The 26,156-nt window shown below is 42.3% G+C and overlaps 2 protein-coding genes across 5 annotated transcripts; both read left to right on the forward strand.

Annotated features, from left to right (window-relative positions):
• Positions 1 to 18: 18 nt before the first annotated feature.
• On the forward strand, positions 19 to 14,935 carry LOC111854277 (transcription factor CP2-like). 4 transcript variants are annotated; one of them, XM_023832114.2, is made up of 19 exons: positions 19 to 213; positions 1,202 to 1,279; positions 5,556 to 5,666; positions 5,794 to 6,140; positions 6,505 to 6,680; positions 7,983 to 8,134; positions 8,686 to 8,762; positions 9,278 to 9,383; positions 9,487 to 9,593; positions 9,737 to 9,889; positions 9,987 to 10,097; positions 10,252 to 10,340; positions 10,499 to 10,547; positions 11,699 to 11,792; positions 12,071 to 12,161; positions 12,369 to 12,484; positions 12,645 to 12,787; positions 12,901 to 12,952; positions 13,065 to 14,935. In XM_023832114.2, the coding sequence occupies exons 5-19, from the start codon at positions 6,559 to 6,561 to the stop codon at positions 13,100 to 13,102; spliced, it is 1,500 nt and encodes a 499-aa protein (XP_023687882.1). In that variant the 5' UTR covers positions 19 to 213; positions 1,202 to 1,279; positions 5,556 to 5,666; positions 5,794 to 6,140; positions 6,505 to 6,558; the 3' UTR covers positions 13,103 to 14,935. The 4 variants fall into 4 exon arrangements, with proteins under 4 accessions (XP_023687882.1, XP_072571499.1, XP_023687891.1 ...); XM_072715398.1 differs by lacking the exon at positions 19 to 213 and adding an exon at positions 937 to 1,075; XM_023832123.2 differs by lacking the exons at positions 19 to 213; positions 1,202 to 1,279 and having other exon boundaries at positions 5,527 to 5,666; positions 5,794 to 5,890; positions 6,044 to 6,140.
• Positions 14,936 to 19,646: 4,711 nt separating this feature from the next.
• LOC111854292 (cysteine/serine-rich nuclear protein 2-like) lies at positions 19,647 to 24,886 on the forward strand. Its single transcript, XM_072715397.1, has 6 exons — positions 19,647 to 20,092; positions 20,532 to 20,598; positions 21,311 to 21,535; positions 22,624 to 22,886; positions 23,289 to 23,456; positions 24,033 to 24,886. Exons 1-6 carry the CDS (start codon positions 20,030 to 20,032, stop codon positions 24,825 to 24,827), a joined length of 1,581 nt encoding a protein of 526 aa, XP_072571498.1. The 5' UTR covers positions 19,647 to 20,029; the 3' UTR covers positions 24,828 to 24,886.
• Positions 24,887 to 26,156: the final 1,270 nt, after the last annotated feature.

Genomic DNA, 26,156 nt, shown 5'->3' on the forward strand with positions numbered 1-26,156 from the left:
GCGTCACTGCCACGCCCCGTTCGCGTGATTCTGCCAGTTGTGTATATAGTATTTCGTTACTTTCTGTTCCTTTTTATTGTGACGGCTTTATGCAAACTAAATGTGAGATCCGCTCTAATATTCTTCGACAATGTTTAAAATGTATGTTGCTTCAACACAGACATTTCCTTGCGAGGGGAACACCATTGTAAATAATATTTCAACATGAATAAGGTATTGTATGAAGGTTTCACTATATATATTTTCTGTTGCAGAAATAGTGGTTATCAGTACAGATTTGTAAACTTTTCCTTTTATACCTGCTTACAGCTTTGTTTTCCATTTGATTCCTGTTTTCTTTTCCTGTCTTTGCCGGTGTTTCTTCCTCTCACTACCTTTCTCTCTTGCATCCAGTACTGTCTTCTACTGTCTCATTGTACAGGCACTATGGCTCATGCACCTAGAAGTATTCTCAGAATAGTGGGACGAGATTAGAAAATACTTTGTAATCGTGCACACTGTTCAACATACCAAAAGGAAATGCAAATTAAACCTAACAGATCACATCCCAAGGAGCTCAGACTATCTTGTAGTACAATGTAAAGTATGAAAACAACAGATGAGATGTGAGAGAGTATGAATCATTCCTCAAAAGTATGTCAATGAACAAAACACCCTTTATTTATGTTTAAACACTCTGTTCTGTCACTACACGTCCCTTTACATAGTTTGACAGTGAGTTAGCAGCTTGAATTAATTCCACACTATCACATCAAAATGAGTACCAATATGTACCTTTGTTTGTCACTGGGGCAGTACCATCAAGGTTGGATGGGGAGCGTCAATGCACAGTCATTTCCAGGTCTCTTCAACCAGGCTCCTGACTAGGGAATAAGCTCAAGAAGATGTAAGCTGATGCCTCTATAGGGTCCTGGATCAAGGACTACCACTGAACAGGCATTGGACTGGATGGACAACACAGATGTCCTGTACAAAAACAGCCAGAACAAGGCAGAAATTGTACCATAGCTGTAGGTAGATGTACCTCTTAGTCTTATTTAAGGTACAGAAATGGACTCTGAGGAACATCCCCAAGGTACAAACAACATTGATGTAGCCCCAATGGTAGAAAAATATATTATGTATTTCTGTATTATGAAAAGTACATTTACATTTTGATTGTATACCCCGAGTGACAATTGGTACTCTTTTTTTCTGAAAGAGCACAGCCACCGACTCCACTGCTGGTGTTTATTTTCTTGAAAGTTCAACTTCTTTTTGTAAGAAAGCAAAGGCACAGGTAAGGAAAGTTTTTTTATCCAGAACATAGCTAACAGTGTGGAAAGTACATATTGTACTTTTTGTCCAAGCTCAATCCTTCTGAGGAATTAAAAAAAAAAATACTGGCAGTCGTTATAAACAAACTTTATATATCATACACCAAATTATCAAATAATTGATTAATTTGGTAGCATATTCATATGTCATATAACCATATGTCTACATGGATATGTAATTTATGTCTTAAACATTGACATTTTTGTTTAAAATATATTACCTTTCAAACACCTGCCAGTGTGATGTTTTAAGTATTGATTGACCAGTTCAAAATCCAAATCAGACCAACCAGCCAAATCTCAGCTCAAAAAGGAATGCCATTTATGCTACTGTAGTAGTCCACAGGAAAACACAGGAATTCACCAAAAGTAACATAACAAAGGACTAGGTGGAGCACAAGCTTCAATAGAACAAGTAGAAGGAGGTGTAGAGAAAAATGAAGCAAGCTACTGGCTACAAGAAGACCAGTAACCAGAAGTTGGAGAGGAACTTGGACAATAGTCAATGAGTTAATTGTTTTCTGTAGCAGATTTGACACCTGCTTATCAGCCAAATCCTGCCTTAGCACTTCCAAGTCCAAAGTGCTAGATGGATGGGCTTCAGCCCCTTCACTGCCCTGCCTCCCTCCATTCTCTCCTCTCCGTTGTGCCCTTGAAGACATCACTCCTGAGATAGCAGGCCCAACTGGTGATTTTGCATCACTGTGGACCAGGCATGGATATAACTTGGGTAGCTCCACGAGAAAGGCATGCCCCCAAATGAACACAGTCAAAGGGTGCTGAAAGCATAATAGATTTAATTATTAAAACCTTAAAAAGGCTGGTACTTAAACAGCTCAGAACTTTAGTCAAAAACCACCTGAACCCTCTGCAGTATGCCTGCCAGGCACATACAGTGCATACAGATTTCAGAACCTTTCAACCTGTCCCCATTCTATGTTTCAGACTCATCTAAAAATGGATTCAATTCTCTTTTTAATAATCAGCCTACAAACTACTCCACAATGACAAAGCGTAAACAGGTTTTTGGAGTGTTTTTTCAATTTATTAAAAATAAAAAGCTGAAATAGCCCATTTACATAAGTATTCAGACCCTTCACTTAATACTTAATGAAATGACTTCAGGCAGCAATGACAGCCTGACGTCTTTTTGTGGATGACCCTCCAGGTGTGCCACACCTTCCTATTGGAAGAATTGTTCAAGCTCAACCAGGTTGGATGGGGAGCGTTGGTGCACAGCCATTTCCAGGTCTCTCCAACCAGGCTCTTTGACTAGGGAATAAACTCAATGAGATGTAAGCTGATGCCTCTGTAGGGTCTTAGATCAAGGACTACCATTGATCAGACACCTTGGAGGTCCACTTAAATAACAGATTGGACTGGATGGACAACACAGATGTCCTGTACAAAACAGCCAGAACAAGCCATTCTCTTTAAGAGTGCAGTAGTCTTTCAATGTGTGCAGTAAACTACTGGGTATGTTCTACTAGTCCATAATAGACAGCATAATTTACAATGTTGTGTCCTTCTGGGGGAGCATCATCACAAAGGACAAGTGAATCAGTTGGTCAAGAGAGCTAGATACAGTGAACATAAAGCTATTCAATGCCTTCGACCATCAACAGGTCCTTACCAGTTATTTGGACAGTATTCCACATAGAGTAAGCTAAATCACGTCTATCTATAAACTACCTATCTAGCCTGTCTTTTGTACTGCCTGCATACAGGCACTCTATGTTCTTTATATTCCTGCGGTACCAGAACTTCCTGTTCGTAGCGCAGATGAGTCAGACTAGGGACCTAACATTGATTTTTCTTGGCAGAATGCATTAATCGCTGCCCAGAAATACACCTACGTTTGGCTGATATTTGCTGGGATATTATAAACACTGGACTACTTAGATGGATAGCTTTTCTTTCTCATCTGATAAAGAATCCAACCTTTCACTTAACCTGTCATTACTGCCAAAGTACTTATCTAGTAGAGGATTCTGTGGGCTTGATGAAGAATGTTATTTATTACTTAAAAGCCGGAAAGCTTGATCATTATCACTAACAACTAACTATGCTATCCAGTACCTGGCAAAAATACCTTTATTTGTGTTGCCACATGAGCACTGTGGGAATGAGCAGTTGTTCCAAATACCTAGAATAATCAGAGATGACCAGGTACATGTTTTGTCTCCCTGAAAAGGCAAGAAGGGGTGCAGGAAGCAGTGGTTCTCTGAGTTTGTCTTCCTGATACTGGTCATGCTCAGCTATGTCCCAGCCATAGACTATACTGTCATCCATAGGGACAACCAACCTTTATAGGCCTTCCAGTGTTTCTAGATTTATCTTCAGAGAATATCTGGTAGTTCGAGTGATAATTTTTCTGACAGCCGTTGTTGAGTGGAATTTGACAGAAACCTGCCACTGCATCCAATAATGGGAATACAATGGAGCTTCTTAGTCCAGTGACGATTTCCTCTGCTGCTGTCAGGATGAATTGCTTCCCGTTAATTGCTTTATTCAGCTATTTGAGATGTGAATAGTCTGCACCTTGCCTGATTCCTTTGGGATGGACACCATGGTGGTCCACCACTCCATAGGCTTGGTCAGTTTCTCTGCAATTCCACTGGCTTCCATCCTCTCCGGCTCCTTGTGGAATGGGAATTCCACATACACTGTGGACACTGTAGGGTTGTACCTTCTCCTGCACCATCTTTTGGTGCTGATGATATCAAAAAGCTTTTTCACTAAACCCATTGCCTGAGCTACTGGTCCTGATCGTTCATGCTTCCCTCTTTGACAACAAACACTTTAAAAGAATAATTATTGTGTTGTATACTGTGTGTACTGTGAATACACTTCAGATGGCTACCTGAGCCCTTAGTATAACCTTAGACCAGATGAGCATTTCACTGTTTTAGCATTTTTAATATGTTTTCACTAATAATACACATCACCCCGTTTGTAATTTACATTTCACTAGTGTACGACCTATATTAATTAATACTGCTGACTCTTCATCACTTGAAGCTGTGCTATTCAGACAATAATGCTTTGAAATAACTCAGGCATTGGGTAAACTTGGCCATGACTATATCATAGTCCATATCTTCCCCTTCTTCATGATCAAACCCACCGGGAATGTTTTCCATCTCTCTGAGAGTGCTCAATTCTATATTTTCGTTTATGCTTCCTTTATCCAGCAGGGTTGCCATCTGCAGTTTCTCCAATACACCTATTCTTGAAGCAGAAATTCTCCAGTGGGTGAAATGTCTCCAATAGTTGACTGAAGGGAAGGTCCTTGACTTCTCACACTATTCACTGGGAAAATACACCAGTCGCAGGATCAGTTTAAATAGCATAATTATATCATAGTACAACAGTAGTGATGATGTAACACACATACTTTCACTTCGAAATCCCCCCCCCCATTTTACAGTAGCCCCTCACTTTACATCACACCAACACTGTCCTTCTGTCTATGACACATGTAAGCAACTGTAAGTAAATAGAAGCAATGGGTGTAAAGTTGTTACTGTCATCATGACTGGCAAACGCAATCAATGCAATGACTACTGTCCCAGGTTCGTCATCTGCAATCTTCAGCATGACACACGATCTGACAAAGGCTGTACATCCAACGTTACCTCAAACAGTATTTCATCCTTAATTCAGACGCACCTCGACGTCTAAGGATTCCAGACGGTTTCCCAGACCATTCTGATCTGTTTTGAATCTTCATTTATTTTAATGTATTATCTATCTCATTTGTACGCTGCTATATATAAAGAAATGTAAATATTAACTACAGATGTCGATCTGGAAGCATGAGAGGACTTAACCCAACTTTTTAACTGATAAGTTACGAACATGGAATAATGTTGCGACGCCTTTTCTTTGCAAGTCTATTAGAAATTAGCGGTAATATGTATCAGTATAAGAAAAGGTCACCTAATGTTTCATAAGCTTTGCCACAACCCCCAGATGGGACGCAAACTTGGGGGGGGGGGTCGACATTAATGCGTCATTTTTGGGTGGAGGGTCTTCAAAAAACTGCATACTAAAGGGATTTTGCTTTTAAAAGTTTAGGAAGTGTAGTTTAGGTACGCGTCGAGTGGATTTGGTTGTAATCAGCTGGATATCAGTTCTATTAAAAAACACCAGAGTTGGGAGTTATTTAAATTAACGCAATGCCTTCCGAGAACTTTTCAGCCCTTGTTTCTTCTTGTTCCTTTACGATCTGACAAGCGATTGGTTGGCGGCGTTACGAAATTCCGGCTGCCTTCGTGTGAATGGTGCGGACAGCCATCCATCAAAGCAAAGTGGGCGTATCCTTAGCGTTTATGTCACATGTGCCAGGTAAGTAGCTACTTCCTGATAAGCTTTGGGTATTCCTAAAAAATTGTAGGAAACAGTTACAAATATCGAACCTCGAACCCCTTCTCAAAATATACTTGGTTTAGTATAAGCTGCATGTGTTTTTTAGTTTGCTTAGGGCATCGGCCGCCAGAAGTTGCAGTGGATCGTGATCCCAAAGTGGCAAGCAGTCTGACGAAGACGATGTTGTAAAAAATACCATAAAGGTGACTGCATGGACATCACGCTGGAGCAAAGATGCGCAGCCGGCTGACATGGCTGTGCGAGTTTTAAGATCGAGTGGATAGCAGATTTACCGTTTGTGCTTTGTAACGAGCTAGAACGATAGCTGGTTGAGATATTTTGGCCGTACCCACCAGGATTACGGACGCATCTGTACTTCCAGCCAGCTTCTGACATAAAGGCGATCTTGCGGATACTTCCAGAACTATCAGATGCAAGTTCTCTGCCGGCAAGGTAATTTATATTCCCCAGTAAATTTCTTATGTTATATACTACCTTGTTTTGGAGAGTTGTCAGACAGTTTTTCATGTTGACATGTTACACACTACATAAGACATTCAGTAATTGCGATACCCAACATTTTTTTATATCATTTATGTTTATAAGGTAGTTTATAATACGAAAATATATAAATTATACTATTGTTTTTAGGGTTGTTGTTACTGCTACTGCTAAAATATAACAAATACTGAACTGTTTGTTGTTGTTTTAGTTGTAACTATGGAAACGAAGATATTTCCTTTTGGACATTCTTTTCAAGCATGATGTGATTCTGATTATTCCTTTGGTGACTAACATATGGTTGATTTTATTCTAGAGAGGCGTCCTTGATTTTTCTGGACCTTTGAAGTTTCGCCCGACACCGTGTGTCATGGCGTGGGCTCTGAAATTACCGCTTGCAGATGAAGTCATCGAATCGGGTCTGGCCCAGGACTTTGATGCAAGTCTTTCTGGAATTGGGCAAGAACTTGGAGCCGGAGCATATAGCATGAGGTAAGGATGTTTGTTTAAGAGGGCTGTTGATGCATTGAATTAGTAGTGGATGATCTGACAGTTTGAGGTCGCTTAGTTTGCAGATTGGAATGTAGTGTAGTCTTTTTTAAAAAAAATTAATTTTGCTCAGTTGTAGTCAAAGTTGCATGTATGCCTGAAATGAAACATTATGCATAAGGTTCATCAGATGAGCACTGCATTTTAAGTGTACTACTTTAATTTGTTTTATACTGTCTAGGTATGTTTGCTGGGATTGTAGATGTATAGAAGCTGCTTGGATTAATTGGATCAAGTTGAGGCATGTATTCAAGTCAGTCTGATGTTTACGCCTTTTGCGGCTGATAATTTTACTTGGACGATTCAGGTAAAAACCTGGCTAAAGCATTCTATTATTGGGCCCCTCCTGGTACTTGATGGAAAAACCCCTGACCACCGTACTAATGGAAGTGAGTTTATAGGCTTTAAAAGGAGCTGAAAGAGCAAGACTCTGCATGCATACCTCCTTTTTCTTTCTAAGTATTTATGCTGGACACGGTTATCGGGGAACCTGGTACTTATCTCAGGAGGCATAGGGCACAAGGCAGGACACATCGCAGATGGGACGCCAGAATACCTATTACCAAGCTATATTGTCAGTGATTCCAAGCAAGTAACAGGAAAATTGTCAGGTCATTTTCTTAAGCATATCGAGATTATGTGAATAATTAAATGATGTTGTGCATTACCTTTTTAGGTGGGATTCATAGGCCGGTAAATCTTTGTATATTTGAAATTAAAGCAGTTTTGCTTGCTGTCATGGTTGCATCAATGCATGTTTATATGAAGTGAAGCGTGGATGTGTAGTTGGCTGTATGCAGAGAAGAAGTTGTAAGTACTGAACAGTTAATGCTTGAAAAGTTTGAAGCCAAATTTTTTTTAAGACTTTTTGGAAATGAATGGATAAAATGTATTTATATATTTTAATTATAGGACTTAACAAATACACCTTTTAACAATTCATGCTCATTTTGTTATTAGAGTAGGAAGTTCAATCCCTAAGAATAACATTGTCCCATGCTGTCCATAATGGTGAATACATGTTTATAGATTGGTCTTTGAGTAGCTGTTCTCTGGAAGAGAATTGGGTACAAAACCATTTTACTCTTCAAACTGGTTGTTTATTGAGTTTCCTTCTGGTTTACTTACTCTTATATTCTGTGTGTGTTGCCTTGGACTTACTCCAGCTAACCTTACCAGATCATCAAGTGCTGGCTGTCAGTTCCCTCATTAATTCTTTCTGTCTCTCTTCCCTGAACCCTGCAGTGATGTGCTGGCCCTCCCCATCTTCAAGCAAGAAGAATCAAATTTGCCCCCTGACAGTGAAAACAAGATCCCACCCTTCCAGTATGTTCTGTGTGCCGCCACCTCCCCTGCTGTCAAGCTGCATGAGGAGACTCTCACCTACCTTAACCAAGGTCACTGTGCTCTGCTGTTCTAATCACTTCCTTGGTAGTCTTTTTTTGTATTGCATCAGTCCCACACACAGCTCTGTTATGTCTGAAGGCTCTGGAGAATTAATTACAGGCAGACCCCAGGTTAAGAACATCCGACTTAGGGACAACTCGTACTTAACGAACTGTCATAAAGCCTGTTATATCAAAAATTTGAGCTAAATACAAAGGTTCGTAATAACGAAGGCATGTACTTCTTTGCAGCATTCATGATTACATTGCATGGCTTCAGTGGTTTGTCGGCTCGAGGGGCAGTACAGTAAATATATACTGTATACTAATGCTAAATCAGACTTGTATCTACCTCTTCTGACTTTCCTGCAAATTCAACTTAAAAACTCACTCACAGTGGATCTCGTCGTAATCGGGGGCTGCCTGTATAGTTAAATGTGCTTTATAAAAACTTGTTATAGTCTCTGAGGAGGCACAGTTTTTTGGAAGTTAAATTTAATGTCCTCTTTAGCTTGTGATTTGTATTATGTACTGGCTGTGAAGTTTGCCTGTTTTGTTTATAGGACAGTCCTATGAAATCCGAATGCTGGATAACCGGAAGGTGGGAGAACTCCCTGAAATCACAGGAAAGATGGTCAAAGTAGGTGTTTGCCTGACATTAGCTTACTTTTTCTGTGCAAATGAAAGTACAAACTTGATGTTTTGAAAATTATTATACGCTCATTCACGAGTAATAATGAATTAGCTGTTGGTTAACCCTAACTATAATTGGAACCATAATTTAATCTCCCTTTCTCACATAGGTGTTACACAATGACATACAGAAAATTATAATACCTATGTAAAGTACAGAAGAGATGACATAATAAGAAAGATAGTGATTATTGATTTCTGATTAAATAAAACGCTCAGTAAGATTGGAATTCATTATAATGTCTTACAGAAGTGACATATATAGAAGGTATTAATGTCCTGTAACATTGTTTTCTATGATGATTTTAGTCTAATCAAAGCTGAGATTCAACTTAATGGTGTATTCTTACTCTAATTGATCTGTCTTAAACCTGGGTACTTCTGTGAGAGGTGCTGTTGTTCAGCAGTGCATCCTTTGGGTAAATTGAGCTTCTGGCTGTTGTGTGATGTCTGTGACTTCAGAGCATCATTCGTGTGGTCTTTCACGACCGACGCCTTCAGTACACGGAACACCAGCAGTTAGAAGGATGGCGCTGGAACCGCCCGGGGGATCGCATTCTTGACCTAGGTGGGCCAAGCCTGGGTGGGCGAAGGTCTGCGTTAGACTGTTGGCAGGCATGGGCATGTACGGATGTAGAGAAAAGTGAGCGGGTCTGCCTGGTTCTCTGCAGATGTTCCTATGTCTGTTGGCATGACCGATGCAAGAAGCAACCCTACACAGCTGAACACTGTAGAGTTCCTTTGGGACCCTTCCAAGAGGACGTCCGTTTTCATCCAGGTACTGAGACCTGTCCTGTCGCAGTGGTACAGGGTTTGCAAATGCTGTTTCTTTGCTGTTCCATCGAGGTCTATGTCAATGCCGCCTTCGTAAATGGCTCTTGATGGCTTTTTAAAAAATGTTTTATTTGTGGCTACACGCAGGTGCACTGCATTAGTACAGAGTTTACCATGCGTAAACACGGCGGAGAGAAGGGAGTCCCATTCCGAATCCAGATCGACACATTCAAGGAAAACGAGGGCGAGGAATACACCGAACACCTTCATTCTGCCAGCTGCCAAGTCAAAGTGTTCAAGGTGAGCGAGCCGGCGGGTGTTCGGCTCAGCTGAAGGCAAAGAGTGGTGTGCAGTTTCACCCAGCGGTTCTGTGACTGTTTTCCTGCCTTGTTTGCAGCCCAAAGGTGCTGACAGAAAGCAGAAGACCGATCGAGAGAAGATGGAGAAGAGGGCCCCACAGGAGAAGGAGAAATACCAGCCGGCTTATGAGACCACAATCCTCACTGAGGTGTGACTGTCATGACAGCAAGGCAGAAACCTTCTCAAGATTCATCAGCTTTACTAAGACCCCCCCCATCCCTTTGTAGAGCATGCATAATACTCCATGTCTGTCTGTAATTAATTAAACTATACTATAAATACTATATATTTTTGACTTCCAGTGTTCTCCATGGCCAGAGATTACATATGTCAACAACTCACAGCCCCCTGTCTTCAACAACACCCACAACAACTTTCCAGTGGCAGAGGGGTAGGTTCAGCTGCCTGAAGTGCACCATGTTGAGATCATATGCACACTTGCATGATGGCAAACTTTGGCATGTGGTAGTTCTTAAACTTACTTGCACTGGATTCAGTAAGGGGCAGTGAAGATGACATTAATGACAGCTCTGTTTTGTCATTCTCCAGCAATGACTCCCCCAGCCACCAGCCTGAGCCTGTCGTGCCACAGACAGATGTGAGTACTTAAGATATGGACCATCTCCTGCTGTTTATTTTGCTGATCATTGCTTAGTTAGCCACTACCTGACAGTTAGTCAATCCAGACCTACAAAAAAAATTCCCCCATAATATTAAACAGAATGGTCATAGGGACAGCACTCACTAACAGTTCTCGATGATGTTGAACAGAAAAACAAATGTATCTTGACCATTACAGTTCTGTTAAAAATGTAGGGTTAGGCCCGGAGCACACTGCCTGCACACTTACCTTTGATAATGGCCATCAATAATATAGAAAGTGTGATTTCAGTTCATTATAAATTTAATTTATATTTATTTTAGACAAAGCCTAAGAAGTGTATGCTCAGTTGTAGTAATAGTAATAATAACAATAATAGTAATAATGGTTAATCACTATTATAAATAATATGCAGCAATCGCTGTATTTTTTTTTGTGATTTTTATTTATTATTTAATTATTTAATATAATTATAGCCTATACTGGAGTTTCTGCTCTGACTATATAGTACATGTTGAACTTCCACTTTCTCCTTTAATAACATGCAATTGCTAAAATGGTTAATATAACTAATCTTTATATTTTTCATGTCTACGATACGTATCCTAAACATTGAAACTATAGTGAAAGGTGTCAGTTATGTATTTTTGCTAGGTATATCAGTATGACTATCAACAGATCTTACTACTGACTATTTCTGATAAGAACCGCTTACCCCACGCGTGAAAAAGAGGCGCCACACCGACTCCATAACAAGGCGCCGCTGCGCTAGGCGTGAGCCGCGCCTCTTGTAGACAGCTTGGCTGCTCTGGTCTGTTAATAAGGGCACCGAAGTGAAAATCAATACTTTGCGCAGTTGCGACGCACACGCCACACATCCAGTGCATCCCAGGCCTGAGGGTTTAGGGATATTTACAGAATATAGCAAAGATGTGTGATATTTGGCCTCCAGGACCCAAGAGTAATCATTTGGACGGATTGAGTGTTGAAGGTTGATGGATGGATACTTTCTTAATCCTGATGGAAACCAGAGATTAATTGTAGAAATTACCATATTATGCAGTGAAGTACAGTAGTATGGTCCAGGGGTGAAGTGTCGTCCCCAAGGTCACCGTGCCTCTTTGTCCATCCCCTGTGTGGAATGCTAGAACCTTCTGCCCACTGCCACGCCTCAGGAGGCCCAGCAATGGCTGCTCCGAAACCGCTTCTCACCCTTCTGTCGGCTCTTCACCAACTTTTCAGGTGAGTTGAAAGTGTGCACGTATGATTCTGCGTGTCTCCCTAAACCTGCAGGCACATTTTGGGAGAAAAACAAACTTTCCCTAAAGTGGTGGGTCGGTGTCCCGTGGAATCACTATGTGTTATGCAGTCGTGGGTCTGCCTGTGATGGGCTCCAGCCCCCTCCCCAACCCTAACCCCGCCCCCAACCTTGTCCAAGATAAGAAGTTAGAAGATGAATGGACATCCACTTCATCAGAGTGCTGTGACTCAGTCGTGTTAGCGTTCCTTGGTGTTTCCAGGAGCCGACATGCTGAAACTGACGCGGGAAGATGTCATTCAGATCTGTGGCCCTGCAGATGGAATCCGACTCTTCAATGCGCTGAAGGGCCGGTTAGTGATGCCCGTCTTTATGACCAAGACATGCTTGCGGTGCCTCTCCCCCTTGTCTTGCCTACCTGGCTTTACAGGACCAAGTAACTAATCTTCAACTTAGATTACCTTACTGTTTTCATGGGGGTTGTTAGTGAGCATGACTGCATTACGTGGACTAATGGGGCAGGAACATGACCCCTAGGTGTTCTCCGTATGTGTGTGTAGGGTTGTGCGTCCCCGGCTCACCATATACGTGTGCCAGGAGTCGCAGCAGGCAGGGGATCAGCAGCAGAAGCACGAGAACGGAGATGGGAGCAGCAGCACAAATGGAACCTTCTACGGTCAGTACCTAGAACTCTGCAGCCTGTGGAATTTGCATAATTGGAAAAATTTCTTTTGTCTTCTGGGGCCACTTTATGGAACTGGAATTTGGATGGTGTTTAGCTTACAAAGTAAGTTGGGGGCGTTAAAGGGAATAAATGGTGTCTGCCTGCCCCTCAGTGTACCACGCTGTTTACTTGGAAGAACTGTCGGCCATCGAGCTGGCGGAGAAGATAGCCCAGCTTTTCAACATCTCGCCGAGACAGATCAGTCAGATTTACAAGCAGGGCCCAACGGGAATCCATGTTCTGGTCAGCGATGAGGTGAGTCACTGATGTGTTCTACACAGGCTCCTTGAATGCGCGGTCACCCAGTCGCATGCAGTGTGGCAGCCGAGCAGGAAGCATCATTCTAACGTCCATTACGTCCCTCGCAGATGATACTGAACTTCCCAGATGAGTCGTGTTTTGTCCTGGACACGATGAAAGGTAACGGCAGTCGGTACTTCCGCCTGGATGACCACAGCTTCAGCATCCCGAAGTGTCTTCAGCATCCCGAAGACAAATGTGGTTTAAAAAGTCTTGTACGTTCTCTTCGCAGCCGAGAATAACGAAGGGTACCATGTCATCCTGAAGTGAAGGCCTTGTGAGAAGACGGGGAACATGTCAAGATATGAGGCAAAGCCCATGAGCTCCCAGTTCTGTCCTGGTTCTACAGTAGCATCTGGTTGTTGTCACTGTTCGGCTGTCATATTAATCTGGTGGGCTTACAGTTCTCAAAAGGATGTCTTCAGAAAGGGCGGGGGGATTATGTACCTTCTATGTTTTTAAATAATATTTTTTATCATGTTTATTGTTGTTTTGCAACCCTGTTGTTCTAACTTAATGGAACATGGTCCAACTTTATGGTTGATCTTATTTTCTTTTTTTTAATGCTTGCTTCTGGATTTTTTTTTTACTGGTCTTCATCAGTTTGTCACCCAGGTTTTTTTTCTCGTTCTCATGTCCAGAGAACCATAAGCAAAGTGGGTGATCTTATATTTAATTTTTGTATTATTATTAATTTTATTACTAAATGCCAGACCGTTGGGGTATTCCCCATTGCCGACTCTTAGATTGAATGGCGCTTCCTGCTTCCTCGTCTGCGTCCAGCTGCTATACATACCGGCCGTGTATGGTCCCAAAACTGCTGGAGAGCTATGCACTAATACATGCAAGATCTCGCTACAAATAATCGTAGAAGTTCTCAGGTTGTAGCATATGGTAAGTTTGATAGAGTACGCGTAGGTGATTTGCTGTCTGTGGCGTGTGCAGATCCGTGGCAGCATCCAAGATACCTGCTGTCTTATTGTTTATGCTGTGTATTGTCTGAGAGCTTCTAGGGAGGAGTGAGGTGATGATCGGCTGGTGCTGAGAGTCGCCAGTGGCCTCCCGTGCTGCTGTTTGAATGTCTCCTGCCCTCTTCCTTCACGTTTTGTTTGCCTGATTCATCTGTATGTTTCTACACGTGGCTTCTCCCTCCCATTCCAAGCCATTTGCATGACTTTTCCATAAGTAGCGAAAACGGGCAGAAGTGCTGCTCGTGGATCTCCTCACCGACACATTATTTTTTTCTGGGTTCTCTAGTAAGCGGCCTTTTGGTGCCAGAACTAGGGCGGCATTTTCCCTCTTCTTTGTTACAAGGGTCAGACAGAAAATAACAACTGCCGACTATTGTATAAAGATTAAGTATTTTTTTATACTGAAGATGATTTGTAGGGTTGAGCAAGAAGTGTCTTTCTGGTTACTTTTCCTCCTCATTTTAGTTCCAGATTTGTTGGTCTAACACCACAAGAAAGGCAGCTTTGGATCTGTAGCTCTGAGTATTGACATTTATAGACATGAGGCTGCTGCCATACTGGAAACAGCGAGATGTCTGCACCGAAACCTAGGCTACAAATGAGAGCCGCAGATGCAGTACAAACCCTGATCCCATCCACTGTAGCGAGTGCATTTGTAAACCTAACAGCACCGGCCGTCTTTGTTGCTCCGCAACGGCAACCGCAAAGCACGCTACATCTATAAAAACCGTATTTTATGACTGTGGGTCTCTGTTAAGCATCATTGTGCTGTTACGTTTTGAGCTTACAAACAAATATTAAACATATTTTTACTTGTGTTATGATTATTGCATTAGCGATTTGTCTACAGATCATGTTTCCGAAGAATATATTTTATACCTTTTTTAAATGGCCCGTGTTAGATTTAAAATAAAACATTGCAGTAGCAAAAGACATACTGTGAATGTTGTTTAATTTTCTCATTCTCGTGACTTCTCGTGCTGCTCATGCTCTTGGTTAGAGATTATTCAGCATTTGAAGCTGTGAATGAAGGTAATAAGGCTGTCCTGGAATAAGGATTCCAGGCTGTCCTGTTCCCTGTGCCTGCCACTGTACTAAAAATATATAAAATAAAATAATACTCGCATATAAATTTGCTTTTGGCATGATTTATTCTCCTGAGGTAATCCTGGGATATAATGTAGGCTATCTGCGTAATAATTATGTGTTTGCTGAGGTGCTTGTGATCGGGTTATGGTTGATACCAAACACTCTGTCTATCCTACAGCCGCTTATCCTGCGACCGAAGACGTATCTGGTCGTATTTGTTACTCCGTCTCTCTTGGATTGGAATGAAATTGGAATGAAATTACCTTTTAGGAGACGGTGGTCAAAAATGCTTACGAGCTAGTAGCCTCAAGTTATATAACTACGTTTCCCAGCTCACTCTTGGTGTTCTCGTGATGTCACTGTGAATTAATATTTATTATATATATATATAATAAATATTCAGAATTATATATTTATATAATGCTGTTAACAGCAGTCAGACCTGTTATTAGCAGTCCGAGGCAGATGGAGGGAGGACAAGGACTGCCGGCCGTTTAAAGCAGGAAACGTTTTATTCCGTACAGTGTGAACGTAGGGGAGGGATAAAAGGAGAAACGCTTACGGCCGATTTGGAGGAATTACACATAGCACCTAAAATATTAAGGCCTTTTTGATCCCGAAATCGGAAGGAGGAAAGCCGGTAGGAGCAGATCTTTCCGGGCAATCCTTAAAGGAAGCGTGGAAAAGAATAGGAGATAATACTCTTCCTTTATATGTCGTCTTTTTAACAAAACAAAGAAGATCAAATACTAAAGAGCCGTTTTCAGCCGTTCTTTCAGTTTATCTAGGGCTGTTCAGCTACGTTTGTAACGAAACACTGCTGTTTGGACAAGATTTGTAGTTTCCTATTGCATTTTAATACAGCCTTAGGTTTCCGCGCATTTCCCCTCTCACGTTTCAGAAGAGTAACAGGGATTTTCTTTTTCCGAAGGTAAGAGGGCACTGTACTGTCTGTCAGTCAGAGATTATTATAGTGTTTTAACGCAAAGATGAAATTTTGTGGGTCCTAAAGGGGTGATACGGTGCCGTGCAGGAGCAGCGGAACTCGGTGTACTCTTTCCACTGTTATTTCCCATCAGATCTGGCACCGGGTGTTGAATGGAACTATGATACTATATAATAATAATAAAGTACTATAATATTCCACCAACCGATAATAATAAGAATACATGCTTCATTTAAAATTCTTGCCTATTTAAATCTCAGAAAACAATTGCCAAGCCTTAGAAACTGGGTGGGACAATTGATAAAATTATAGATCGATCATAACATTAAATAATAATGTCTAAAAACACACGAGACTATCTTTCTGTGGATAAAGTCAAGAGAACTTACGTGTTTGCATTGTTCCCTCGGACTCGATGAAGGTAACTCCTTGATTTTATCATGTTTCATTTACTTTGATAAGAGAGGAGACTACAATGATAAACCACACCGAAATAAAAGTAATAATAAATTTACCAAGGGTATCACAAACATGACTATTCTGTTCGAAGTCTATTTAAGGAACTCCATCTTAGAGGGGGACAAGCGTGAGATTACATACAACTATTTGACAGAGGAAAAAAGAGATGAAAAAAGCTATTGTTATAGTTTGTGGTTTATACCAAACAGGTTATGAGAAGAAATCATCCTGAAATCCATTTACAAATTCAGCAGCTGTAAATTGACAGTGTCGTGTTTTGACATGAATTTTCTCAGCACTTCTCTCGGAGGGTTTAAAATAGTGTAGTTAAGGCGAGCATATTTCTGATAGCAGAGTCAAGCAATATTGTGGAGTAAAAAAACAGTAACAAAATACCAGTATGATATTCTGTTTCTAAATGTATCCATCATTCTCAAAATAGCATTTGCACATTTTTTTTTAATAATTCGGTAACAGACTCAGAGTGACAACGAGACATGCAGATCCCTTAAAGATGTGTTTCATCGCTGTCTCTGTCCTCCATAGACTTCAAAGCCCCTTTGGAATGGAGCTGACTCCCTCAGAGAATTTTTAGATGCTTGCACAACCTCGCTGCCATCTTTGAGGTGCCAAAGTTGCTGGAAGAAAGTTGAAATGCATATTTGAGTGGCCTTTTCAGCATATCTTGCCAAAGGTTGATTTAGCTCTTTGGAGATTCACTGGACATTTGCTTTATGTAATCTCGCCATCCTGCTTTTTGTCCGTGTTTGACGCCCTTTCCCTGGAAAAGGGTTTGCTCCAAAATTACAGAAGTAATGACTCTAAAGTTCAGGCATTTAAAATGATTAAGGGCAATTAAAGTGACCATTTTATAGACCCAGCCTTTAGATATGTTTAGCCTGCCCAACAAAAAGAAGCTTTCGTGAATAAACTGGAACTTAGTCAAAACCTTAACATCTAGATTTCTTCCATGCCCATTATGTGTACAGTGCATGTACACATACTGTAAAGCACCAAACATAACGAGGTAAAGAGTGTAGCATATTTGTCAAGGAATTTAACTTAGGGTTCTTGTTAGGACTGGCATGGAGTCAGAGCAGTAGATGGTATCTGAAAGTGGCTTGTAGTTCATTTCAGTTAGAATATGCTGGGTTACCTGTGAATGTCATCTTCCCATTAAGATGGCAGATGTCAGTGAGCAATATTTCACTGTCTGAGATGAGGATCATCTTCATTCCCATTCATTGTGGGCTCATGCTGTCGCTACAAATTTTGCACACAAGTAATGGACACTTATTGAGCACTTTTATTGCTTATTTTAGTCATACATTATTGCGGCTGGGGTGCACAACATTATGTCAGTTGACACTGGAACACCGAATAATATTTTGCCGTATACATAGTTAGTGAAACGGCAAATATGCAGAAGTGAAACTATGAAAGTGTAATATTTGTTTGTTTGTTTGTTTTTGCATGGTTTTTAAGGGTAGCAGAGTAGCTCAGTGGTTTACACTGCCGTCACGCACCTCTGGGGTTGGAAATTTGAATCTTGCTTGGACTTTGTGCATGAAAAATTTGCATGTCCTTCCCATGTTGCAGTAGTGTCCTCTAGGTTTCTCCTGCAGCCCAAAGACATGCACTTAAGTGAACTGGCATCCATTGTCCCCAGTTGTGGACTGGCATCCCATTCAGAGCATTCTCCTGCTCAGTGCCTAACGCTGCTGGGATAGGATCCAGACTCCCCATGACCCTGTACTAGATAAGCAGTTGAAAAGTGGATGAATCTGTGAAACTGAGAATCAGTTGTGAAGGGAGGCAGCAGTCATGCCATATGGTGCTGACTTAAAGAGGAGCGCATGAAGGCTAACTTTACATTCATGACGTCTTTGTCTTTCTGATAGCTGTATGTGGACTTGGGAATCTGTATTCTTATGTTGCTGTGTTGGATTTCTCCTTATATACTAATGACGACTCCAATTTGGATTTTATGTACTGGAAGGAGGTGAGGGTTCTTGAGTGAGGAAGCAAGTTTTCAGGTCGCCCCGTTTCATCACCAGCTGATGACTTTGATCTTCATAGACATTTTCGACTATGAGACCAGTAACCCAGACAATCCCAGACAGTACTGGGAGCGAATATGGGTCTGTTACGGAGTGTTTTGGGTTCAGATCAGGGGGTGGGAATTCTGTAAAAACATTTATTTACAATGGTGATTGCTAGCCAATGAAAAGCTGAAGAGGAATTCTGATGTCACTTCACATATTGATCTACGTAGCTGACAAGTCTGATTCAGTGTCAACATCAACATAATAAAATAACATTATGTGATTAAGGGTATCATCAGCATGTCAGTTGAGATTTGGGTATAGACATTAGTAATGATAAAGGTAGATAGGAGATTAGTAATGATAAAACTGATACCAACTCTGATTATGAACAGATGCAGGATTATACCATGTAATACTGATTATACTGGAAAATAAATAAATAAATAATAATAAGTACAAAAACAATAGAGATCCAGCACTGCTGGTGCGTGGACCCTTAATAATGCAAAAAGTGCACTAAGTACGCGTAAAGGTCAAAGTGTTTTGGAAGTCTCTTTGTTCATTTTCAAGGTCTTTCTGAGTTATGATTTTATAAAGACCTGTCTCTGTTTCAAAGAAGTGACATTGAAAACTGAAAAACTCCACTCTGTAGTGGAGCAAAAGGACATTTGTTACAAGGTTGCTGTAAATGTTCGTTTGCCAGTTTCCATGGTAACAGTTTTTTTTTTTCCTTACTTGAGCTCACAATCTTAATAGAATTTTTACACTATGTGGAGAGAGTGATGGAAGAAGAATTACAATGAAAGTACATCCAGAGAGGTCACCTAGGGAGTCTAAGAGCCTCTGGGAGCTGAAACAATGTCAGTCTGTATGCCACCATTTTCCTTGGTTAATGTTCTTATTTCTAATCATCCATCAAATTTGACTTCACTGGGTCTTGTACTTCAGTAGAAGAGAAATGAGCCATGGGTGAGGAGGGCATGCAGAGCCCCCACATGCAGAGCCATGGGTGCGGAGGGCATGCAGAGCCCCCACATGCAGAGCCATGGGTGAGGAGGGCATGCAGACCCCCCACATGCAGAGCCATGGGTGCGGAGGGCATGCAGACCCCCCACATGCAGAGCCATGGGCGAGGAGGGCATGCAAACCCCCCACATGCAGAGCCATTGGTGAGGAGGGCATGCAGACCTCCCTAATGCAGGGCCATGGGTGTGGAGGGCATGCAGACCCCCCACATGCAGAGCCATGGGTGCAGAGGGCATGCAGACCCCCCAATTGCAGAGCCATGGGTGAGGAGGGCATGCAAACCCCCCACATGCAGAGCCATTGGTGAGGAGGGCATGCAGACCTCCCTAATGCAGGGCCATGGGTGTGGAGGGCATGCAGACCCCCCACATGCAGAGCCATGGGTGCAGAGGGCATGCAGACCCCCCACATGCAGAGCCATGGGTGAGGAGGGCATGCATACCCCCCACATGCAGAGCCATTGGTGAGGAGGGCATGCAGACCTCCCTAATGCAGGGCCATGGGTGTGGAGGGAATGCAGACCCCCACATGCAGAGCTATGGGTGCTGAGGGCATGCAGAGCCCCCACATGCAGAGCCATGGGTGCTGAGGGCATGCAGAGCCCCCACATGCAGAGCCATGGGTGCGGAGGGCATGCAGACCCCCCACATGCAGAGCCATGGGTGCGGAGGGCATGCAGACCCCCCACATGCAGAGCCATGGAACACAGGCCTCCATGAGTGTGAGCACCCAGCCTAACTGCTACGCCTTTTCATTTCCATACAGTCACCCAGGAGAATAAATATTAAAATAAATAGTATTGATTCAGGGGCATTTCAGGCTACTCAAGTAATGACTTCCAGTATCATTTGAATACGTTTTAAGACAAACCATATGCATTGTAATTGATTTGGATTTGATTTCTTCTTAGGAAGTTCATCAGTTTTATTTATTTACTTCTGGGCCTAATTAGCTGAAGAGCCAGGACATTGTTTGTGCCAACAACATGTTTAACGTTTTACTAATAAAAAATAATAGATTAAAGGCATCATGCTGACAGGCTAATTACCTCATTTATCATCTGAATATACAGATGCATTTGTGACCCCCTTACAAATATTCAGTGCTATTATTTCAGAGCAACTCATATTAAAATTTTGAAATTCCTTTTTTATTTCCAGTACAGCCTCACTTCTTTTAAAGCTGCTATACCACGTCTGTCAGCATGTCTCCTTGCAGCAGAAAGAGGTTTGTGGAAAAAAATGGGACAGGCAGCAGCTCTGTTACTGTTATGAACATGATTTTTTTGTCCTGGTGATTTAGCTGGAAACAGTGTAACTTTGATGTTTTCTTTGAGCATTTTAGAAACACGACATGCTGTAATCATAAACCATTCCAGTTAATTGCCTCATTAGTGATGAACTTGATTACACTAATCAAACCAGCAAGATAAGCTTTGATCTAAGACATTGAATCTTACAGACATTGGTTCTTTGAGCATCTTTTTTGTAAATATGGAACATACATGGTTGGACAGCATAACTAGTGATTAAAAGACTAAATATTAGCATGAAAACTAGCCTAAAATTCCAACACTAGCTTTGTAGAACGCACATTTAATGTCAGTATGGCATAAATGCTTCTTAAAAAAACATTCTTAATATGAATAGCAATTATAAGACTTCTTAAGCAGTACGAATTGGGATTATCACATTTAGTGTTAGTATAGTGTAAATTTTACACAACAGAGGAAATCTAGCAGTGGAAACGGTTCCTTTTAAATTATGACTATTCTGTTCAATTGATTAAATATGTAGGTCTTAAACATAAAGGGGAATTTCTGCAAAAGGTTTTAGGTCAAAAATGAACTTGAAAATACCACTTGACATGGAGCTTGGCATCCTGACAAGCTGATTCCTTCACGTTTTATTGTGCTGACTGTCTATCCGGTGTCCATCAGCACCCACCCCCCCTCCCCACAGACCAGGTGACATGGACTCCCCAACAGCATTCGGGCTGCAGAGCCAGTTTGGAGAGATGGATAGTGGCTTGCCTTGCCCCCCCCCCAGCACCTTGGACGACGACGTCTTCAGCAGTGACAGTGCTGACAGCTGTGACAGCCTCAACCCGCCCTCTGCCCCCTCCCTCACGCGTGAGTGCCGTGCAAAGGGCGGCAGTCAGTTAGGTAGGGGGGAATAGTTTACTCTGTCAACGAAGCAACCGATAGGCCTGTGTTTAATTACAGCACAACCTAATAACAATCAGTGACAGAGGACCTCTAAGCTAACAGATTTTATATTTAATTGTAGGAGTTCCTAGCATTGTTTAAAGTGAGCTTGTTCTGCGAGAAGACAGGAAGATCCCACAAGAATCAGGCATAGCCTCTGCAGAACAAATCCAGCTGTTTATCACGGACACATTATTGATCATCTTAAGGCCGTTTGCACTAAGCCTTTATAAAGGTGCCCTTGTCCCCTTGTAGTGGTTGGCAGCACAAATCCTACTTTTCAGACTGATGACGGAGACTCAGTTTTCACACTAATGCTTGCACGGTGTTTGTTAGGAGCTGGGATCGACCATAAACTCCTTGTTGGCGTTTAGCTAAAGTGTTTTTCGGGTGCCAAATGTCATATGGAATTAAATATGTAAATAAAAATGATTCATATTTTTTCCCCCAAGACAGCTGCAAATGTCAAATAGTTGTGGTTGGACCTAGCAGCACAATGCCTAGTGTAGCTGTTTTATTTTCCATCTTTGTTTCTAACTGTAGGTGTTTAACTAATGATGCATGTTGATAACTGTCATACAGCTGGGTGTTTTATCAAGGTCGTTGAAGTTTAGTGCCTTGCATGAAGCTCTTGCTGCAGATAGTCTCTTCAGATCTAAGTCCTTAACCTGTACACCAGTTGCCGTTTTGTATTTATGCACATCCATCGCCTTGCGTCCTATCGAGTAACGTCCAATTGTACTTACTTCTGAGGTCCTATAAGAGCCCCCCCATAAAATCGATCGAGAGACGTCCGGAGCAGACGCAGTGGACGTGACTGGATGTATTTTGCCAGGTGTGCAGCATCCAGCAAGAACCAAAACAAACCGGTTGCACTGCTACAATCGAGGTTTAGTTAGATGTGAATGCTATTGTATCTTATATTGTACAGTATATTTGACCCCTCCCCCCATAATGATCGAGAATCAGCTGTATTTCCCATTTTGTCCTTCCCTCCTCCCGTTCATATCTCTGTCACCCCCCCCCCATCTTCCTTCCCCAACCAGCTGCTTCTATCCTCCGGCAACCCCGGTTGCCTCCCAGCCGGAAGAGCGTTCGCTTCGACGCAGTCACCGTGTACTACTTCTCCAGGCGTCGGGGTGTCACCAGCATGCCCAGCCAAGGCGGGCGCCATCTAAGCATGGCCCCTCGCCACAGCGCCATCCGCCACTACACATTGGGCGAGATCACTTGTGAGCGGGACGACGTCCACCGGCGTCTGCTGCGCCCCCACCTGCGGCAAGGAAAGCTCCGTGCCTGCAGGAAGAAGGTGGGGTCTAAGCTGTAACAAGTGGGGATGTGGACACTGGGATCGTATGTTTAGGTCAGAATCAGCCAACCCTGCTCCTTGACAACTGCACGGCATGATGAGTCATGTTCCAACTCAGCTTCTGATTGCTGTGTTGAAGTCATGTCCTGACAGTTATGATCCTTCTTTGATCCATTCAAGTATTGAAATGGTTTGGTCCAGATGATTAGTTGAATCTGGTAGTTCCTTCTGGGCTGAACCAGTAACTCTAGTCCAGTACTGAATAGCACTAATGTAGGACAGAATCACTGACTGACCAAGATTGGCCACTATTGATCCAGGTTCAGAAAGCAGGCCTCCAGTCTGCCTGTCACTCTTGGTTGGAGCCATTATTCTCACTGATTGTGCCTCTTTCATAACCAGCTGATGCGGAACAGTGCTGAGGTCGACCCCTTGACTGCTGAAGTCGTATCGAGAAAGGACATGGATGAGGAGGGTGCAGAAGCAGATGAGCACTTCCTCCTGCGAGCTGGGTCCAGTGTGTGGTCACGTGATGACTGCGGCTGCAACCAGACAGGTGTCACATGCCAGGTGAGGGGTGGAGATGTGGGCAGAGACAGGGCTGTGGTCAGGGGTGGAGATGTGGGCAGAGACAGGGCTGTGGTCAGGGGTGGAGATGTGGGCAGAGACAGGGCTGTGGTCAGGGGTAGGGAATGGGTAGGACTTTCGGAAGGTTATTTAGCCTTCAGTCTGTGCCCATTACTGTTCAGTACAAATTCACACAATATGAGGTCTTATGCTCACATTGCAAATCAGCAAAGCTTCCCTTTTTCATTCTTAAGCAGCACTTATTCTCCAAAGTTTATACTATCCTGATGCATTCGCTTTATAATTGTGACTAAATTCAGTTCCATTAGTGTTGATGTGCGTTAGAAAGGACACCACATTAACCCTGATTTGCCCCAAGTCAGCCTAAGGCTAGGTGAAAGAAGTGTAACGTATGTGTGTGAGCCTGTTTTTAACAAACGGACCTGTAGCCTGACTGCTGTTATCTGCTACGTGAGATTAGGCCTCAGATCAGGTAAATTTTCACTATAGTGAATTTTTCACAAATGTGGAAGGTACTCATGTCAGCACCCCCTCCCCCGATGTCTGTGACATGTCCAGCTGAGCCAGACAGCTTTCCCCTGCTGGAATTCATGTGACGGCTATGCAAGCAGCCCCCCTTTTGCATACCCCCACTGCCCCCAGTCCTCGATGAAGAAAACGCAGCTGAGCGTGGGCATGGGAGGGGGCTGTGAGGAGCTCAGTGTATCGCCTGCCCACTGTCGTGCATCTGCTGTTGAAGGAGGACTGCAGTCCCACCTTGTGCCTGTAGGGGGCACAGAGGAAGCGGTCACGGTGGCAGATCACGAGGTCCAGCGGGACACCCTGGCGCTGGAGAACAAAACAGCAGTTCTGCACCTTCAAAGCGCTGAGGAGCTGGAAAGGAAGAGGGAGCAGGAGGAGGATGAGAGCAGCGGTGTCAACCAAAGACTATGCTTGGTAGCCCAGCCCCTCGTGGATGGGCAGGAGGACCAGGGGGCGGGACCAGTTGACATCCAGGAGGCTTTTCCATCCGATGCCTCTGTACTCTGTTTTACGGAGACTCAGGCATGTGCCTCAGCCTTCATGAATGAGTCCCCCACTATGGTCTACTACCAAATGGGCATTGGGGAGCCATCCACTTTGGTTGTCTCTGACCTCCATGTAGAACAGCGTAATGAGCAGGAGGTGGTGGGCAAGGCTGTTGATGGAGATGACCAGGGACAGGCGAGCCTCCGACAGGATTTTAACGAGAGTCCCAGGCTCCCGCTTTTGGGAGGCAACCTGGGAAGTGAAAACGGCCCTCCTCTCCACCCAGTGTTCTTTCAAGAGTTGGAAAGTTTACCTCCTGAAAATGTGATGCATTCTGAGGTTTAGGGACCTGACATTTTGCATTGTTTTGCACAGTAACCCAATAAAGCTGGTTGCCAACCTTAGTTATAATAATTGGGTTTTCCTTGGGTAGGAACAAATCAATAGAGGGATTATCCTATTTAAAGTACAAATACATCCACTGTCTTTAGGTGTCCTTGACAGTGGAGAATGATCATTAGGTTCTCAAACTGAGATCATGGTTGTTGAGATATCTGAGCTAAATCAATCATTGGGGGCTTGTTCAGATTCATTTAGGTCTTCAGCCCCAAATGCACCAACTCAATTCATAGGCACAGTGACTTCTGTAGATTCCTCAGAGGAGTCATCAGTCTTACGTCACGTTGTGATATAAACCCCAGTCCACTTAACAGCATGCATATTTATTGTGTGACAAACACAGTATTAAAAAGTGTCAATTATAAGACTGAAAAGAGGTGTGTGCAATTTCCAATCTTCTGACAAGCTCTGATAAACATATAAATCCTGGGAATACTTGCCGATTTTTTCCATGTACTATGCGATGTTGGCATGGTAAAGGTACTAAAATAATGTCCTTGTTTACTCAATATATTTTCGTGTTTGTGACTGCTAACCCCACATAATTATGTACAGAATTCCCCTAAAAAGGACTTTGTCACAGTTGAAAACTTCACAACTTCACAATCCATTTTACCTAAATGCACAGTGACATCCATTGTTTTATGCAATGCTTAAGAACAAAATTATTTGTTTGTTAAGTTAAATTCTATCTCAAACAAAAAACTGGTAATATGAATTGTGCGATTTTAAGTAACATTCTTGACATAATGTTATGGAATTCAAAAGAGGTTTATAAGACTTAATGACAATTTAAAAGTGATATTTGTAGTACAGTTACTGGACTAAAGAAAATGGTGAAATTTACATCTTACAATAACCTGAAGAAAGTAGGCATTTTTCACACATTTATTTATGATTAAAAACGCCCGGTGTTGTTTCGGGTCCACACTGCGTTTTTTTCTGATCCCTTGTGCTAATAACTAAATAAGGAAAGTCTACCTGCCTTCTGGACTGTTTCCAGTTACTGTAATGAGTGATTGACAAAGTTGAGGTAATTTTAATCCAGCACAGAATAAAACTTCATTTGAAAAACTGTCATTGAGTGTAAGCAGGTGCAATTTTTTCTGTGATACGGTTTTATACATTTTAAAAAAATTGCGTAGTTGGCAACTGTATAGATGTTCAAACATGAATCTGTGATTTATTTCTCTCTTGAAATATTCTTCCGTCATTATGTTGCAATGTATTTTTCGCCAATAACAATTGCAAAACTTAATGGAAAATATGTATTGA

This window comes from Paramormyrops kingsleyae, chromosome 8 (assembly GCF_048594095.1).
Source record: "Paramormyrops kingsleyae isolate MSU_618 chromosome 8, PKINGS_0.4, whole genome shotgun sequence".
NCBI classification, from domain to species: domain Eukaryota; kingdom Metazoa; phylum Chordata; class Actinopteri; order Osteoglossiformes; family Mormyridae; genus Paramormyrops; species Paramormyrops kingsleyae.